This window comes from Juglans regia, chromosome 11 (assembly GCF_001411555.2).
Source record: "Juglans regia cultivar Chandler chromosome 11, Walnut 2.0, whole genome shotgun sequence".
Classification (NCBI taxonomy): Eukaryota; Viridiplantae; Streptophyta; class Magnoliopsida; order Fagales; family Juglandaceae; genus Juglans; species Juglans regia.
In genome coordinates, this window is record NC_049911.1 from 32,780,155 (window position 1) to 32,799,605 (window position 19,451).

Below are 19,451 nucleotides of genomic sequence, written 5' to 3' on the forward strand. Positions count from 1 at the left end.
TCGGTGCCTTCAGAGTACATTATGGACAGGTGGAGGAAGGACATTAAGCGTAGGTATGCTCTGATTCGAAGCAGTTATGATGACTTGAGTGATAAACCAGCTGCTGGAAGGTACTCTAATTTCATTAAACTATGCTACGAAGTTGGCACAAATGCAGCAGAAAGTGATGATTATTCAATGGATATGACACATGAGTTACAGGCAAAGAATTTGATTTACACAAAAACCAAGGTGCCACCTACACTTGCGAATACTAATACTGAGGTCAATGATGTTGAAATGGGAAGTTCAAAAAAAGTGTTGAGTCCTCGCGTTGTTAGAGGTAAAGGGAGGCCTCCATCGAAGAGGATGACACCTACAATAGAGAAGATTATGAGGAAGTCACAAACTAAGCGTAAACAGTCTGATACCAGTGCCAAGAGACGAAAAAAAAATGTATTTAATGTGTTTGTGTTTATCATACTTATGCAAAGTTGTTTCCTGAATCATTCTAAAATCATTTTTTGTGTGGTTGAAATGTAGGCAAGTAAACCTCCGGAAGAGGTCGTGAACACGAGTGGCGCTGCAGCAACAGCGGATGAGGACATGAACAGGAGTGGCGCTGCAGCAACAGCAGTTGAGGTCGTGAACACTAGTGGCACTGGAGCAACCGCAGTTGAGGTCATGAACATGAGTGGCGCTGGAGCAACAACAGTTGAGGTCGTGAAGACGAGTGGCGCTGGAGCAACAGCAGAAGAGGTCGTGAACACGAGTAGCGCTGGAGCAACAACGGATGAGGTCTTACTTTCTGGCACACAACATAGTGTCATTACACAAGTATGGCAGTAGTTCATTTGGATGTTTGTTTACTTAAGTATGATAATTTTTATTTCTAATTATTAAGTCTATTTTTTTACCTTATTACAGGTGGATCTTCAATATCATGTCTCTCTTGATAATTGATTTAGAGGCTGGTCGATGTTGGGTCATTGGCCGCTAGGAGGCATTTGGAGGCTGGTTGTTTTTGGTTGAAATGTATTTTTGTGGTCTCCATTTGTGTCGTTGTTTGTATTTGGGATTTTTGTAGTATTCATTGTGTTGTTGTTTGTATTTGTGATTATTCAGACAATCAATGTACTTGTTTTGTATTTTTTTAATGAATAATGCATTCTAAGAGTTATTTGGGATGACAGTTTTGCAGTTTATTAATGTACTGGAAAGAGCAACTGCCACATAATCCAACTTACTCATACAACAGAAATTTTTTTGCAAAATACGTTATATTGAATGGATCAAAAGTTTGGTACAATTGGAAACATAAACTGCCTATTACAATTTTGACAGGACTGCATATTATGCAGAATGTTTACAAGTCACTAACAACATACAAAAAGTCTCTAACACAAACTTAATCTTCTATTGACATTGATCGCAACAAACAACATAATATTACAATTGAAAGTCCCCAATACACGTAGAGTAGCATGCGTGCATGTGTAACGTATTTAATTTTACTTTGAAGCTCTTCCCGGTCATTAAGTAGAACCAACAATCTCTTTTGGATATCCTCTTCTCTTTTCTGAATCTCTTCCCCTACATACTGGAGTTCCCTCTCTCTCTTTTGGAATTCAACCTCTCTTTTTTGGACTTCAACCTCTCTCTTTTCGAGTTCTTCTCTTTGTTGGAGTTCTATTTTTCTGGCAACTGGACTTTCATTTCCGTCTTCAAAATCTGCACATACAAAGTAGTTACAGTATAGCTTTCCCTGTAGCAAAGAACTTGTCAAAATCATTGTAGAATGTTGAAAGATTAATAGTGTAGGAGATTAAAAGTATAAAAGTATACAAACAAAAGATTGTTAGTGATGACTTTACCTCCTTTGGACAAGTAAAAAAAGGTCTTCTTGGATTTCTTGAGGTATTCGAGACTTTGAGATGTGCAATCGACGCATAAACATATTGGAGCATTTTTCAACTTGCGATCAACCAAAGAAGATGATGAATGTGATTGCGATGAAGACATTATACTTGGTTGAGATGAAACACCCTTGAAACAAGTAACAGTAAAATATTAGTATGCAAAACTGTCTTAACGTTAGTCTTAAATGTTATTCTTTCTTCATGAACAAAATGACATATGTGATATGCTCGTAGGTAATGAGCCAGATCGATGGACATGAGCACCTCTAGGAGGAGGAGCCAATATGGGGAATCTTGATTAAATTATAGAGGGAAGTTAAAAATGAGTAAATAAATTATAGAGCATTGCTCATGGAATATGGTGATGGGATTAGAGAGTGCTTCTGACTTTTGTGCAACCAATACATCATCAAACCCAAATACTAAAACCTAGTATTCTCTCATATGTCTAAATGTTGGGAAACAAGTCTGGAAGAATTGTTTACAACTTATAATGATGGTTGTGATGATTCTGAACAAAACCATTTTTTCCAAAAATAATGCCATTTATACGGGTAATTCAATTTCTCTATGACAGTTTATAATTAACATGAACTATCTCTTACACCTTTACACCCCTCTCCATCACCCAGTACATTGCCAACTAACATGCTTGAGGCAGGACCTTAACTTGTTAATTTTGCAGAGGTGACCAGGAAGAAAACAATAGGGGATGCTGACTTTGTAACCAAATGCCTCTATATCTTCTATCTATTGTTTTCTAGTTTTATACACATGACCTCCAAAATACGTAATATAACACAAAATTGCGTGAGTCTATAAGTGTCTACTTCTCTTTAAACATTATTTTCTTTTTCTAAATTCTACTTCAAATTGTTTGGTGAGTAAAACAAGTTCAAACTAAAAATTGTCAGCACGTATATTGTTTCTCAAATTGAAGGAAAAAAAATCTAATGGCACTTTAATGGAGTTGAGGTGCTAAGTATAGAAAAATAATCTGCAAAAATTAAGAAACAAAGTGATAATTGACATATAAATCGCATAGAAAACCAACGTCCAACAAAGAACTAACCCAATCAATATCCCCTATAAAACACACGTCCAAGAAAAATCTAACCAATTCAATACCCTATAGAAAACCCACGTCCAAGAAAGAACAAACCAAATCAATACCCATATACTACAGATTCTTCAATAACAATTTTCGAACAGCAAGGAAAAATTTCAGTACCTGTGAGAGGGACGGCGACGGCGCTGCATCAACCTGTTTGCACAAAGGAAGGGGACGACGGTGCTGTATCGGAGACAGACGACGAAGCTTAAGCAGAAGGAGAGGGGGGATTTCGGGCGAAGGGGAAGGGGAAAGGGGAAAGGCGAAGGGGAAAGGGATTCTGAGCTGGGTTTCAGTTCATTTCGTCGTTCGTCCAAAATGTTTAAAACGGCGCTGTGTTCAATTTAAGTAAAACGGTGAGTTTTTGCCACGTTGGGAGTGCTATTTATACTACAAGCTTGAGGAGCAGATAGTGTATGCTACCATGACGTTCGTGTTCCCTGTATTGTTCCTTGTGTCAGAGTTTGTAAATGAAGCGTGGTGCTTCGACGACATCATTAATATGGAGTGTTTTCTGGGTGGTAAAGTTATTAATGCGTGGTTATCCGACTTCATTTTCTTAGTCTGTCTCCCTTCTGGTTCGCTCATCCCCTTTTTGTTAGTAGATCAAGGGCTTCCCATATATTACGTATGTTGTGCAGGCGGACACTCGATGACTGGACACTACTTGAGGGGGTCTCCGATCGACGAGTCTCATCTTTTACAGCACCATTCCTCTTGCAGGCTGTGTATAGATGAGCTTTCTCGTAGACTGGGTTAAGGGCTCGTTATTTTGTGCTGGACTTTTGATATTGCTCCCTTTCATTTATGGGCCTCTTGGACTTTAGCCTTACAAGAAGATTTGCTTTAAGTTGGGCAAGGAAATTCCTCTTCAAACCTGTATTAAAGTGTCGTTTGTTCACGTGTTTTGTAGAAAAACATTTATATCCTAAAATACGTAAGTTCTACGAATTATAATCGAAAAAATATGCAACTTAAGTAAAAAGAATTCTATTTTACTTAATGGTAGTATCAATTCAAGATGACTGTAAAAAGAATTCTTTTTTAAAATCTCGAGAGTAGATCATAAATCAAAACTAAATAAATATATATATATATATATATATATATTGCTTGATGTCATCCTCATTGATTTTGGAGCCATTATTTGACTTTGCTACAAATGCTACAGGAACCTCACCTGCATCCTCATCTTTCATGCTGATCAAAGCAGAGCATATAAAGGATATTATATATTAATGGGACGTTATAAGAACGTAACATTCAACTAATTAACCAACTAACTGCTCACTTAAATAACCTCCTGAGCTTTATTATAATAACATTATGAATAATTTTACGTTTAATCGTGAAGTTCGTAAATTTCGCATAATTATTTTTTAAAAATATTGAGATCTATAATATAAAAATTGATTTATTTTTTTATATAAATCTCATATTTTATTTATTTTTTTCAAAACGATTACGTAATATTACTCAACTAGGATTTGGTGTCTGGAGCGATCGGTAAATTGTGCGGTATGTGTCTGCATAAGTAATATGTATTTTTTATACGTGATTATATACATCATAAAATTATACAATTATACAATTTTTCTCGATTTACTCATATTTTTCTAAATTTTAAGAAAACTTTATAGATTAAGAATAAAGCTGAAAAAATATATAATAATATAAAATTCATTAGATTTTTTATTGTATAATTGTATTACTATTAACAAGTGAACAAAAAAAAAAGCATGTGAATAACTAATAAATTCTTCACATACTCTTTATCTCTCTAGAAACGTCTCATCAATCATCTAGCTAAATAAATTTACTACCTCTCATATGCAATAATCTTCCAGATTTATTTTAACTATTAGATAAATTCTCTTGAAACTTCTACCTATTTAACTGATTAATATGTGGTTAAAAACATCTCAAAAGTTATAAAGGAAGAATATATAAAGGTGATACGTAAGAAATTTAATGAAGTTGAGAATGACCCAAATGAAAAATAAAAAAATTGTGTAACTATATATGTAAACTCAGAAAGATAAGAAAAATTTATATGATATCATTGATATGAAACTAAATAAACTGCACAATACACATCAAAGGTAAATAAAGAGAAATAGAAATGTAAAATCAAAACTATTATATTAATAAATTTAAAGATATTTGAGTGATATACTATGTGTTTGAGTGTTGGGGTAATCTTAAATATTTTAAGAATATTTATACTTAAAATTATAATTATATAAAATATAAGACTAATTTTTAAAATTGGAGGGTTGCCCCCCTACCTACAACATAGTTCTGCCCCTGGATGGAGACCCTCTCTTTAGCAAATCTAAAGGTACTCCTAAGCTCGTACCTCCTAGAGATCGTGGACCTGGCCAGTATAAGCTGATGATTGTTTTACTCCCTTGTACTCTTAGGTTTTGTTTAGTTTTTAAATTCGTCTCAATTTATTATTATAATTTTTTTAAAATTTTAATATAAAATATAATAAACAATTTAATTTTTTCAAATTTTAAAATAATAATAATATTCTAAAATATTTTATCATCTCAACTCAATTCAATATCCAAACGCAATCTTAGAGATGAGGCCGGATGATTGATTTGTGAATAGCATATTTGAGTAAAATACTTATTGTATTTTAAGAAAAGAGAAAAAAAATTATAAAGTTAAAATATTATTAAAATATAATTTTTAATATTACTTTTGTTTTGATATTCGATAAAGTTTAATTATTTTTATTTTTTATTTAAAAATTTAGAAAAATTGTAATGATTAGTTTGAAAGTATTTATCTTTTAATATTTTTAGAAAAAAAAAATGAGATGGGATGAGATGAAAACTTTTTCCAAACATCCCTTAATTAATCATGAACGAATTAAAACCTTGAACTGTGCAAGAAAATAATGAAGTTGAATTGATAAAATGTCCTTAGTACATACTAGCCAATAAGAAACTATAAAGGCGAGTCTGTGACTATGAAAATCTAAAAGACATGGTGGAATTTTGATCAGGGATATCTTACCATACAAATTGTTGGAAGATACTTATTGCGCAATAGAATACGCGCATCGTTTTGGAATCAATGTATCTTTACTGCTTTCCAACTTTCAAATTTTTGTGGTAGTATTCTTGTATCTCTTATTGTTCCTTTTGTGATCCATTCTGAATTGTGTTGTGGTTGTGTTAAGGTTGTTATCATCACTTGCGAATCTCCTTCTATAATTATCTTTTTAAAGTTCTCTGAAGATACTTCCTTTACTCCTATGAAGGCTGTTAATGTCTCACCCTGGTTTGGATTGCAATTGCTCGAAAACTAGTTACTATGGACATGAATTTAATTGACATTGTTCATGAATTTTTTTTTTTAAATAATAAATTATTCAAAAACTAAAAAGTGTCACATTTTTTAAAATGAAATGAAAATAAGATAGTAACGAAGTTTGTAGCATTACTTGATATTCGAGTAGGAAGTCTATATACAATACTGATCTTTCAACCCATCGATCCATTTCTCCCAGATCTCGACTTAATTGTAGCTAGGGTTGTAATTGAGCCAAACCGAGCCGGTTTTTGACTTGCCGAGCTCGGCTCGACTCAAAATACTCAAGCTCGAGCACAAGCCCGAGCTCGAGATTTTTTTGTATTCTTTGTTCAACCTCGACTTGATAAACTAAACACTTAACTCGAGTTCGAGCTCGTCCTGCAAACGAGTTCGAGTCGAGTTGAGCTCAAGCTTGAATTGTGGATTTTTTTATTTTTTTGAATAAGATTTAGTAATTAATAAAAATAAAAAATAAAAAATCTAATATTAAATTTATACAACTAACAAGTAAAATCTCTATTGAATTATAACATTTTATAATATTTATAAATTATTAATATCTAACTAGTTGATATTTATCCAAAATAATAATATATTATATGCCTACATATATTATTAGCATATACACTTAATATGATAGCATATATCTATTTCATATATGGTTCCCACATACTAGTATATTAAATTATTAAGTTTTATCGACAAATTATTATACAAATTATAAAATATTCACCATATAGACATAAATAATTAGATTACATATTATATATTTAATTATAAAAATGGTTTGTTTATATTATTAGTTACTACATATATATGTATGTATATATACATAGGTGTATGTATATATTTATCAATATATGACTGAGTTTTAATTGAGTCGACTCGAGCATAAACGAGCGAGCCTTAACGAGCCTTAGTTGAGTCGAGTCGACTCGAGTTTTGTCGGGTATGTGTCATTTACAATTCGAGCGGGTATCTGCTTTCACGAGCGAGTTTTTTTTTTCACAATTTGAGTTCGATTTGAGTTTACCCAAGTTGGTACCGAGCGGACTATCGAACAAATTGATTCATTTACAGCCCTAACTATAGCCTGTAGTTCTTTTTTTCTTTTTCTTTTTTTTTGTTGGTCTAGTAGAAGCTTGCAAGTGGGCCTACTAATACACGATCCACTAGAATTATCAGTGTAGTTAACCCAGGATTAGAGGCAAAAATTGAGACCAACAACTCGTAAGTACATGTTAAGCACGGCTTGTGTGAGGCCGAAGGTCTTCAATCAGTATTTCTTAACGACCAAGTCCATACCTGGGTTGATAACGAAGTGACAAGCTGGATTGGGCCATTATAAAAAGAGGAGCCCACCCTTTACCACAAACACATGCTAAAATAATTAAAACAACAAAAATTTAAACGACTCATCTTCAAAATATTAAACTGACCTCATGAACATTGAACACAAACCGTTTTTTATTTTTTTAAGTTTCTTTTATTCGGTTGTCCATAACATTAACATCATATATCTACGTAAACAAATTCGTACAAAGCGTTGCCCTTTATACCTCTGTGTTGGACCCCTAGCTAGTAATTAGTGGTTCCTTCCACACAGCAACAGATATAATATATATTACAGATTAGGCATTAAAAAAATCAACATGATTGTAAAAATCGAATAGGCTTTTATATTTCATTTCTCTCGGCCCGTCCCCTCGACACCCTCTATTTATTTTCTCCTTGGGATCGGGGTTAATTTTCTAGATCTGCGGCGAGTCTCGCCCGTAAGTCTTTCCTCAAGATTTTGCCCGATGGAGCTTTAGGAATTGCATCGGTGAAGAAAACCCGGTTGATTCTCTTATAAAAGACAACCTGCACACATACAACAGTATGACACGACAGTCAACTTGAGAAAATAAATATATATTTAATTAGCTAGGAAATTAACACCAAATTTTTCGATGATCACCATGAACTTAGGTATCGGCGACAATATAATTGGAAAATTAGTTAAGAGTTAGGTGTCATTGTCACCTAGAAATGCACTTGGTTGCAAATTTGTAATTTATAACATAATTGGAGGTGGCTGGCTTGCTTCTACCACGTTGGAAATTTTTTATTCATCCGTTAAATATATATAATATATGAAAAGAAAATATATTTATCATTTTTTTTTCATCATTCTCTCATCATCTCGTGATATGACATTATATGATAATTTCATAAGTGAAATATAATAAATAATCTCTAATTATCTAATATCATATCATAAAATGATGATAAATAACATTACTGATAATATATATATATTTATATATTTATATATATAGCATGCTGTTCACCTAATCATTTGAGATGGGCAGCTAACTAGCTGCATTCTGCCTAAAACAAGTGTACGACGACCGAATAACCAAAAGGGCAATGCTAATTTTTGTTATAGATTTCGTTATTTCTTTAAATTATATGGTTAAGCTTTTAGCTACTTAAGGTTTTGAGAATAGATTACGATTGGAAATCTTGAACAATAACAAAAATCAAGAGAGAGAGTAGAGAAAAAAGAACATGATCCATCACATACCTGTCTGGAGATATACTGCTTGATGTCATCCTCACTGATTTTGGAACCATTTGACTTGACAACAAATGCGACAGGAAGCTCCCCTGCTGCCTCGTCTTTCATGCTGTTCAAACAGATCGAATTCGAGGATGAGCTTGTATAACCAGACATTCAACAAAGTCAAGCAGTTACGTATACTAACCAATTAGCCTTATAATTAATTAGACACGCGAAACACTGCATGCCAGAGCTAGCGTAGGAAAACTTACGGGACAACAGCGGCATCGGAGATGTTAGGATGGGCGATCAGCATTGCTTCGAGCTCGGCGGGGGCTACTTGGAACCCTTTGTACTTTATCAATTCCTTCAATCTGTCAACAATAAAGAGTTCGTCATCACCGTCGATGTATCCAATATCGCCGGTGTACAACCATCCGTCTTTGTCTATGGTCCTCTCCGTAGCCTCCGGGTCATTAAGATAACCTGACCAAAATTTTAATGGTTTAGTTATTAACATGCTTTTCCCCATAAAATAAAAAATAAAAAAAACCTTTCTAATTAATTTTAACTCTCCATGAAATTGATAAGCCAAACTTTGAGATTATCCTGATTTTTTAGTGCCTAATTATTCTCAAAATGTGTTGTTTCAATAGTAATTATAAAGTATTTCGGGAGTAAAGACACTTGGCATTTTAATTATATAACATATAGTAATAGAGTGAAATTACTGCCACGTCGTTTGTATTTCGAAATTACCTACTAATTCTTTTACTTCCACAATCAATGTAAACTCAACAAAAGGGTCGACGCTAAAGATTTTATGGCAAGTGGGAACCCATTATATGAAAACCAACGAAGGTGGAAATGAATTCCTAGTTCATTAGAAATAGAAATCCGTAGCTGCCAATGAAAAAAAGTATCATTTGGTGAAAGTGGGTGGCCGGTTCCCCGCATGATGAAGACAATGCGCGCAAGCAATCAGCATCGTCCACATCCCGGTCGGTGTACTGGCTTCAATTATTTCTTGCCCCTTCCGTAATGCTGGGGACTACTGTCTACTTCCCATTTCTCATTGGGCGATTGAATTTCCCAGTTCTCCATTGTTAACATCGATCCACATATTAAATATTTTAATTTGCCTTGTTTATGACACCAAGCAACCATCTAAACATAATGTACCGGACGGTCCAAGTACTAATTCCATATATTAATTAAGGCCTATATATTACTAGGTCAATAATAAGGGTGGGTTTTTGTTGGGATATTTAATAACATAACAGAGATCTAGCTAAAATCTATGAACATGATATATAATATATATATATATATTTATATAATGCAGGCGGGGCGAGGAAATTAATGTATTATACCTTTCATGATCTGGCTACCTCTGATGCAAATCTCTCCGGCTTGATTTCGGGGAAGCGAAGCACCAGTCTCAGGATCAACGATCTTCATCTCGGCATTTCTTACGACGGTCCCACACGCCCCAGATTTAATCTCGAAGGGTTCCTTAGCAAAAGCCAGACACATTGCCAGCACTGGTCCAGCCTCAGTCATCCCATAGCCCTGCATTCACAATTTTCGTGGACAAATACACACCCATTATTTCTTTGGTGGCCCAAATTGACCACGACCATTTCTCTATTTAATTTATGTCTAATATAAATATATATATAATACAACAGATATCTTAATTGTTATGTGGAACGCAGGCCGGTTTTTTTGGTAAGAAAAAATATGTAGGCCTGATCACATTGATGGCCACTGGCGTGATCTCTTCTTCACCACTTTAATAATTAGCAACGTCGCGCGCAACCGTTATTGGTGTGCAGCTTTTTTCACACGCTTTATATATATATATATATATATATATATATATATATATATATATATTCAAGCAACAACATGTATATATTAACATACGGAGGAAAATGAGCTCCCATGCATGATTAATTAAACTCCTTCAATTCGTCGACTAGATGATCTCAAAATTATAAATAAAATCAATTTAATTTCAAGCATATTCTTATACGTACTGAGATTACGCCCAAATACGGTCGAAAATGAACTAGTTGCCATGATTATGTAGTAAGGACTAGCTAGCTAGGAGTACTTGTAATTGGTAAATTATGAATTCAACTACCTGTCCAAGTTTGGCATTAGGAAGCTTAATTCTGACCGCATCCTCTAGCTCCTTCCCCATCGGTGCAGCTCCTGACATCACTGTTCGGATCGACGACACGTCGTAATTATGGACGTCGGGACTCTTCGCTATCGCCAAGACAATCGGTGGAACAAAAGGTGCCACCGTAATCTTGTATTTCTGAACCAACTCCAGCAATTTTACAATCTCGAACTTTTGCATAAGTAGAATTGCTGCTCCAACACGAAGACCGCAGAGGAAAACTGAATTTAACGAATAGATATGGAACAGCGGCAATACGCACAGTATCACGTCCTCACTATGAAAGTACAAGTTGGGGTTTTCACCGTCGACCTGTTGTGCCACGCTCGTGACCAATCCCTTGTGCGTCAACATAACCCCTTTGGGAAGCCCTGTTGTCCCTGACGAATAAGGAAGCGCCAAGACATCGTCCGGGTTTATTTTCACGGCCGGAATATCTTTCTCGTCGGCCTGTGTCAGCTCAGAGAAATGCAACAACCCCTCCGGCGCAGAGTCAATGCACACGATCTTCACGTCGTTTTCTTTTGCGTAGTCTTTCACCTTGTCAACGTACGCAGCTTGAGTAATAAGGAGTTTAGAGTTTGATGCCAGTGCTTGTTTTGCAATCTCAGCTGGCATGTAAAATGGGTTAGCGGTCGTTATCACTGCGCCGATGTACGAGGCACCGAGGAATGCGAACATGAATTCGGGACAGTTTTGGAGCAAAAGCATGATCACGTCTCCCTGTTTGATGCCCTGCTTGTCGAGGCCGGAAGCAACTTTACGTGATGTGAGCTCCACCTCTGCGTAAGTGTACGTGACACCGTTGGCGCCATTGATAATACAAGGACGGTCTTTGAACTGCGATAAGTTCTCGAAGCAGTAAGTATGAAGTGGGAGGTGCTTGGGGATGTAAATATCAGGGAGCTTTGACCGGAAAATGAATTCTTGGTGGTCTTGGTGGGGCTCCATCGGTGTTTGGCTTTTGGGAAAGGGAGATCAGAGGGTTTCCAGGGAGAGAAAGAGAGGGTAAAGGTTTGGTTCGAGCTCGATTTTCTTGTGGGGGGGGTGTTTCCCTGGTTTGGTTTGAGTTTGGATTGGGAGGTAATATACTGCAGGTAGGTGATGGCAGGGGGGAGATGATGTCAAGGGGCAGAACAGTAAGAACGAGGACCCAAAAGCAGGAGTTAAACTAACAGCACAATCGAAAAAGGTCTTTGAAAGACCCATGTGAGGTTTGACACGTAGCTATCTTTATAGCTAGTCAAAGTTTCCTGGCTGATTTTGCAGTTTTGCCATGGAAATAGAAAATGGGTATTCCTTGCGATTGGTTGGTTGTGCATAGTCATACGCAACACTATATTGCGAGGGTAATCTTATCTTCATTGACTGGGACTCGGGGTTGGTGAGGGATATATATGGGAATTGGGTGGCGGGAGATAATTTAGGAATATAGAAATATACAGGACAGGAAGAGGTCATTGAATTTGACTGGAAGCCGAAAACACGTAAGGTTTTGCACCTAACACAAGAGGATCGAGGAGGGGGGAGGCACTCTGGCAGGCAGGTTGTGCGCAGTGGACTCACCCACATGACCATTCACCTACTACAGTCTACATACAACTGCCGCGCGAGGAGTGCTGTACTTGATTTCACGCGGCTTTCTGCGATGGAGCCTCGAGTCTCGACTGCCGACCCCATGGCATCATTCTCCACCTACTCTCTTTTTTGTTTTGTTTTGGGCTCGGGCGCTAAGCCTCCCAGATTAGGCTAATTTGTTTTGAAGTTTAAAATTTAAAATTTTAAAAAATTTTATTTTATTATTATAATTTTTTTAAATTTTTATATAAAATAAAATAAATAATTCAATTTTTTAAAATTTTAAAATAAAAATAATATCAAAAAATATATTCTAACAATATGTTATTTAACTTTTTAATTTTAATCTCAACTCATTTCATCTTATCTCATCTCCATGTCTACATTTTTATTTGCAATACTCATTTTGTTAATTTTCTTTTGAAATTTTATGATTTTCAGTATATCAATAACTAAGATGTGAATAAATAAATTTTTTTAAATTTTTTTTAGTATATTTACCATTTTCCTTCACTAATTTGATTCTGTTCAGCAAATATATCATAAGCATTCATTCAAGCTGAGAATAAAGTAGAGAGATTAGTATTTATTGATTTTCAATTATCAAGTTAAACTATGAATGCAATATAATATCTATCTTTACACGTGAAATTGTAGAATTGTCACGAAAAAATAGAAATGTTAACATCATGTTTTGCACATTTTTAGGCCAAGTTTCGATAACTCAGGTCTTTGAAAACGAGCCCAGCACAAAGTAAAAAAGATTGCGACTTTGAGAGGGCAATCTAGGAGCTAGGTAACTTCTTATACAAAAGTTAATAAATATTCTTGGAGAGTAGTAAATAAGTAAGAGAGTTTAAGAATCATAGAGATATTTTTATACCCGGGATTTGCTATTTCTACTACAGGCCTAATGAGCATATAATGCATGATGCCATGAAGTACGTGTTCCCTGTACAATTTCTTGTGTCAGAGTTTTTAAATGCAGCGTGATTTTTCGACAACGTCATTATTGTAGCGTGTTGTCCGGGTGATAAAATTATTTATGCAGCGTGATTATCCGATCTCTTTTTCTTACTCTATCTCCCTTCTGGTCTGTTCGTCTCCTTTTTGTGAGTTGGTCAATGACTCCCCATATATTATGTCTGCTTTACGGACAGACACTCGAGAACTAGATATTACATGAGAGGGTCTGTGATCGACGAGTATCATCCTTTACAGCACCATTCCTCCTACAAATTGTGTACAAGGAGCTTTCTCATAGATTGGATTAAGGGCTCATTACTCCTAGCCGGACTTGGGCCTCTTGGACTTTAGCCTTACAAGAAGATTTGCTTTTAAGTTGGGCAAGGAAATTCCTCTTCGAACCTATATTAAAGTGTCGCTTGTTCACGTGTTTTGTAGAAAAACATTTATATAATCCTAAAATACGTAAGTTCTACAAATTATAATCGAAAAAATGGACGACTTAGTTAAAAAGAAATAACTTTTACTTTTTCTAAACAAATACTGAAAAATTTTCCGCTTAAAATTGTATATAATATTGCTATTTTTTCAATTATTTTAGAATGCCCACAACAACAACGGCATTTCTCCGTAGTTTTTTCTTCATCAGTAACGTTGATGTTTATTTTGAATCTTAGATAGATGCATGTTCGGGAAACGGTGGTAACAAATTAAGCAATTACGTGTGTTAATTTGAGATTCCATTTCGGAGGCGGGAAAAAAAAAACAATAAAATTATTACATTTTGACAAACGGTGATTTTTGCTGTTTTTTTGTTTTTGGTCATTTTATCCTATACACTCTGCATGATGAGTAATAATAAACACACAACACATTACATAACAATATTATAAAATGAAAATATTTTTGTAGAATTATGTTACTTTTATGAGATGTTTTACAAAAATACCTCTTATTTAAAATATATTTGTATAAGATGTTGTAAAAAATATTGTGTATAAATTATTTTTCTTCAAGTTTATCTATTTGTTGTTAAAATTTTTTTTATCAATTGACAACACCTTAATTTTTTATTAAGAGAATTAAGAATCGAAATCTTTGGCTAGGTAGGGTCTACTTCCACCAAACTCCAACCAACTAAATTTCTACCTAAACAAATTCCAAATGCATAAGTTTAGTATACATTTTTTATAAAAATATGAATTCTATTATAAAGAAATGTAAAAAGTTCACTTTTTTTTTTGGGTAGAGTCTATATTTTTATAAAAAATTTATATATTTAAAATTTATAAATAATATTATTCAGATTAATAATTCTTCACAATGGTCTAAAGAGAGAAAGAAAAAAAAACAAACGAAGAAAAATTATTATTATTAATTTTATAGTACGAAAAATGATTATTAAAATGCTGGAAGTTGTCATCCTAAACAGTAAACACTCATGCGTCATGGCTGTCGATAATCCGGAAGGAAATGGAGGAGATACATATGGATTCATCCGGAACCCAACCACCACCATTAGCTGGCTAGCCCCTAGCCAAGCCACCAAAAGATACGAAGAATCACTTTCAGCTTCCCAACGTTCCAAGATTGAATAGAAATTATATTTACAGTTAAATAAGATATTATGTATATAATCTTATTGATAAATAAAAATAAAATAAGAAAAAATATAATTTTAAAAAATATATTATTATAATTTTAATTTTTTTTAAATATAATTATATGTATTTATATGAATAATCTCTATTTAAAAATTAAATGTAGGCTAACTCGTAAACAAATAACACTAAACAACAATTTTTTTGGTTTGAGATTCATTTGTTTTAAGTGTTATTTGATTATCAAATAATTTCATATTTATTATTTTTTAGTTATATTTTAAAAGATGAAAGGATTTGTTTACCAATAAAAAATTTAAGAGAAAATTATATTTCAAATATAACTAAAAATTTATTTATCAAAAAAGAAATGATATTTATCATTCCCACACCACACACTAATATTTGATTTATCATTTTTATCATTCAACTTAAACATATATATTTACACATTAATATGTGTTTATTTAAATAGAAAGATAAAAATGACAAATCAATTATTATTGTATAGTGTGTGGAATAATAAGTATAATTTTTATAAATTTAAACCCATACAAAAAACTATTCGACTCCAATTAAAATAAGACTTATGGCTCGTTTGAATATTTAGAACATTTGTGAATATTTGTGAATAGCAGTTAAATAGTTTGAGTAATGATGTTTTATTGTTTTTTGAGAAATGAGAGATAAAAATTTGAATAAAAATATTATAAAGTTAAAAAATTGTTTGAATATAATTTTTTAATATAATTTTTGTTTTAAAATTTAAAAAAAATGTTATTATTTTTTGTATTTTGTTTGAGAGTTTGGAAAAATTATAATGATTAAATGAAAAATTAAAACTTTTGAAATTAAAAATATTTTATGTTTAAATGATATTTAAAAAAGAAATATCTGGAAATACTTAAATATATCTAAAAATACTTGAGAATACTGAGTACTTTATTTTGAGACACATCCATGAACAAATAAAATTGAGAAATAATAGAGTTACAACCTCTTTATAATTTTTCTATAATTCTCAAATAAAATGTTGAAATATTTATTTTAATTTTCATTTTGATTTGATGAGTTTGAATTTAAAAAATAAATATTATTTATTGATAAATTGTATACAAAATATAAATGGATTGTAACTCTATGATTGCTCAAATTTAGCCATCCACTCCTTATTCAAAACTTGTTTTAGCTTTTAAGAGCATTCTTATTGGCTTGGCCAAATTCATCATCAAAATTTAGTCAATATAATATTTTTTTACATTTATTTATTCCATTTAAATTCAACCCCCACGTTAGATTATCCATTCACTTTCTATTTAATAATAAAATATTATTAATTTACTCTTTTTTTATTTAATTTATTTTTATCACATTTTGTATCTCTACCAATTAAATGTTAATAATAATTATATTCTAATTAAATTAATATTAAAAAATTATATTTTCAAAAGTCATTTAATGCTAATAAAAAAAAATTGATTAAACTCATTTAAAATTCTATCTAAATTTTTTAATTACAAACAAAATAATATTTTTGTTTGGAGTGAGAAACTAATATTTTAATGTTTGTTTAGAGTGAGAAATTAGTATTTTAATATTTGGTGAATCAATTGTAGTTCTCCATATTTGGCCAACCACTATAGCAAAAGTCTAAATTATTTTAAATTTATCTAATTCAATATGAGATGTTTTTGACATCAATTATGTAAATTTTAGCCAACCTCCTCATTTGGCCAAACCAATGTGGATGCTCTAACAGGATCCGAAAGAAAAATATAACAATCTCACCTACCACCAATTCGTTTTGATGAGTGTCCACACACACGACCCTGGTTTTTCTCTGTGTTTTTTTTCTTTCTCATTTTTTTTTGAGAAATACTATTTTGACAACTAATTTTGACACCTCATTGAGTATTAGATACAAGCGAGTTCATGCATTAAATCACGTATCAACGCTTATATGATTTTTTTTATTGAATAGAAAAATAAAAGAAGAAAAATTATGAGAGAATAAGAAGATCCTCTATCTCACAAAAATCATTTTCATTTTCAATTCGTATCGTTTTGTTAAATGGATACCTTACATATCAATATCGGTGCGCAGTTTAATATACAAATTTGATTGCAAGAAGATTTGTTTTACCTCATTTTGACACCTATATTTTAATTTTTTTAATTAATAATTAAGAAAGTAATTGTTTTCACCTACCACCAATTTTTTTATATTTGTTAAAAATGTTTAAAAATAATAAAAAAATATGAATAAAAAATTAAAAAATATATGAAGATGAATTTGTGTTACTGGTACCCCAGCTGTCAATATGGATGGCAGCCTAGCACTTATTTATTTATTTATTTATTTATTTATTTATTTATTTTACATCTCATCAGTACAGCACGCCAAGTGACCCATATTGCCACGTCCTCACATATGTTTTATTTCACAAAAATATTGGTGAATTAGTGGACCACACGCTTCTAACTTTGCTGGTAGTTGTTGTCAATGCCCGACCCCATGTCACGAAAAGGCAAAGGCAGATTGCTCTCAACGACAATTTACAAAGAATTCCACTTTCTAGTTTATCGTTTCTCCCAACAAAATAAAAGGAAAAAAAGGTCCTTCTTCTAGCTATTTACCTGTATTGCTGTACAAATTAACAACCCGCCTTCTCATATGAAAAAATGCCGTAACACATTCAACAAAAAGTTACCTGTTTGCATGCATTTAAGCCACTGCGTGCATGGGTTGATTAGGTCAATTTTCAAGTAATGTTCAGCCACGTTGTAAACATTAATGGGTTTATCACATCATTGCGTACCATTTTTAGGTGGTGAATATCAGATACAGAAAATGAAAATGATATATTATATATTATCTGCCCTAAAATTAAGTATAGAATGAAACCTAGGAAACACATCAATAAAAGAGAAATTTATCTATGTGGTAGCAGTTAGAGGCTAGCCATCTTGATGCATGCATATACATATATATTTTCCCGACTCCAACCACTCCTAGTCAATCTTGGAAATTTGAATTAAAAAAAAAGAAAAAAAACTCAACCAAACATTGTCAAGTTGATTTGGATGGGACCTAAAAATATGAACATTTTCTATATTATATGTTGATTCTTATTTTTATCTCCAAATGTTTCATAAGCATTGCAATTGATAATTAATCTCAGCACATTAATTTTCTAAACAAACCAAATATATATCATGGTCTAAATTATAGTCAATTAAACGGAGTATTTTCGACACGCGACACGTGGGATCTGATCTCTCTCTCTCTCTCTAATAAAATATTAGAACTATTCCCATGATCTGGTCATATTGGGGTTTCTTTGAAAGGGATATTTCCCTTTGTTTATCATACACGTTTTTAGACTTGTACTAGTGGCCTTCAAGTTGCAAGGATTATGGACAATTGACCTTGTGATGATCTTCTCCCATTAGAAAATAGTCTCGAATTTCTTCTGTTTTTCTTTTTGGGTTTTATTATTCACGGAGGCTATAAAGGTTAAACCATAACCGACAACATTTATGGAATATCTTAATGAGTATGGGGTTTTTTACGTAAGGGAATGCGATCATTTGTAATTTGCTAATGGTTAATTATATATACAAGGTCATGAAGACCATTTTTGTTTCACTCGAAATAGATACTATCCATTTAATCAAAAATATATCAATCATTATTACAATTTTATCCAGTTTCCACAAAAAAATATAATAATCAATTCAACTTTTCAAATCTTAAAATAATAATAATAATAAATAATATTATAACAATATTTTATTTAACTTTCATCTCAACTCACTATTCAAACGGCACCTTAATCAATATATAATACATTTTTTTTTCAATATATAATACCTATATGTAACCAATATATAAATTTGAAGGAAAATAGATTCACTATTTTTTTAGTTTCTATTTTAAGTAATACTATACACCACTCTCATCTCACTTACATCCTATCCGCATCTTATATAGTGTGATGAAAATAAGAAAGTAGTGTGATGTATAAATTTTTTTTTATTTTTTATTATAAGTCTTTCAAAATTCATTAATATCTTGCTTGGATAATTTTTCAATACAATTGGTGGATTCAGTTTGTTAAGTGATTCGAGACCCAACAAGAAAAGGCGCCGAAAAATACTTTTATCATTCACAGGCCACAAGGCCAGACTTCGGCGATTTTTCATTGAACGGTGGTGTATTGGAGGAATT

At 32.6% G+C, this 19,451-nt stretch overlaps 1 protein-coding gene across 1 annotated transcript; it reads right to left on the reverse strand.

Moving 5' to 3' along the window:
- Window positions 1-7,782: 7,782 nt before the first annotated feature.
- Window positions 7,783-12,205, reverse strand: LOC108998879 (4-coumarate--CoA ligase 2-like). The gene is made up of 5 exons (XM_018975616.2): window positions 11,034-12,205; window positions 10,258-10,456; window positions 9,157-9,370; window positions 8,909-9,011; window positions 7,783-8,202 (listed from the first exon to the last, which is right to left on the reverse strand). The coding sequence occupies exons 1-5, from the start codon at window positions 12,024-12,026 to the stop codon at window positions 8,083-8,085; spliced, it is 1,629 nt and encodes a 542-aa protein (XP_018831161.1). The 5' UTR covers window positions 12,027-12,205; the 3' UTR covers window positions 7,783-8,082.
- Between the last annotated feature and the right edge of the window lie 7,246 nt (window positions 12,206-19,451).

What these genes read in the sequence shown, in the direction of transcription:
- LOC108998879 (XM_018975616.2), bottom strand. Translation starts at nt 12,026, where the DNA reads ATGGAGCCCCACCAAGACCACCAAGAATTCATTTTCCGGTCAAAGCTC. An exon ending in CTAATGCCAAACTTGGACAG is followed by an intron (nt 10,457 to 11,033) that starts GTAGTTGAATTC and finishes TTGTGAATGCAG; the next exon opens with GGCTATGGGATGACTGAGGC. An exon ending in TCCGATGCCGCTGTTGTCCC is followed by an intron (nt 9,012 to 9,156) that starts GTAAGTTTTCCT and finishes CTGTTTGAACAG; the next exon opens with CATGAAAGACGAGGCAGCAG.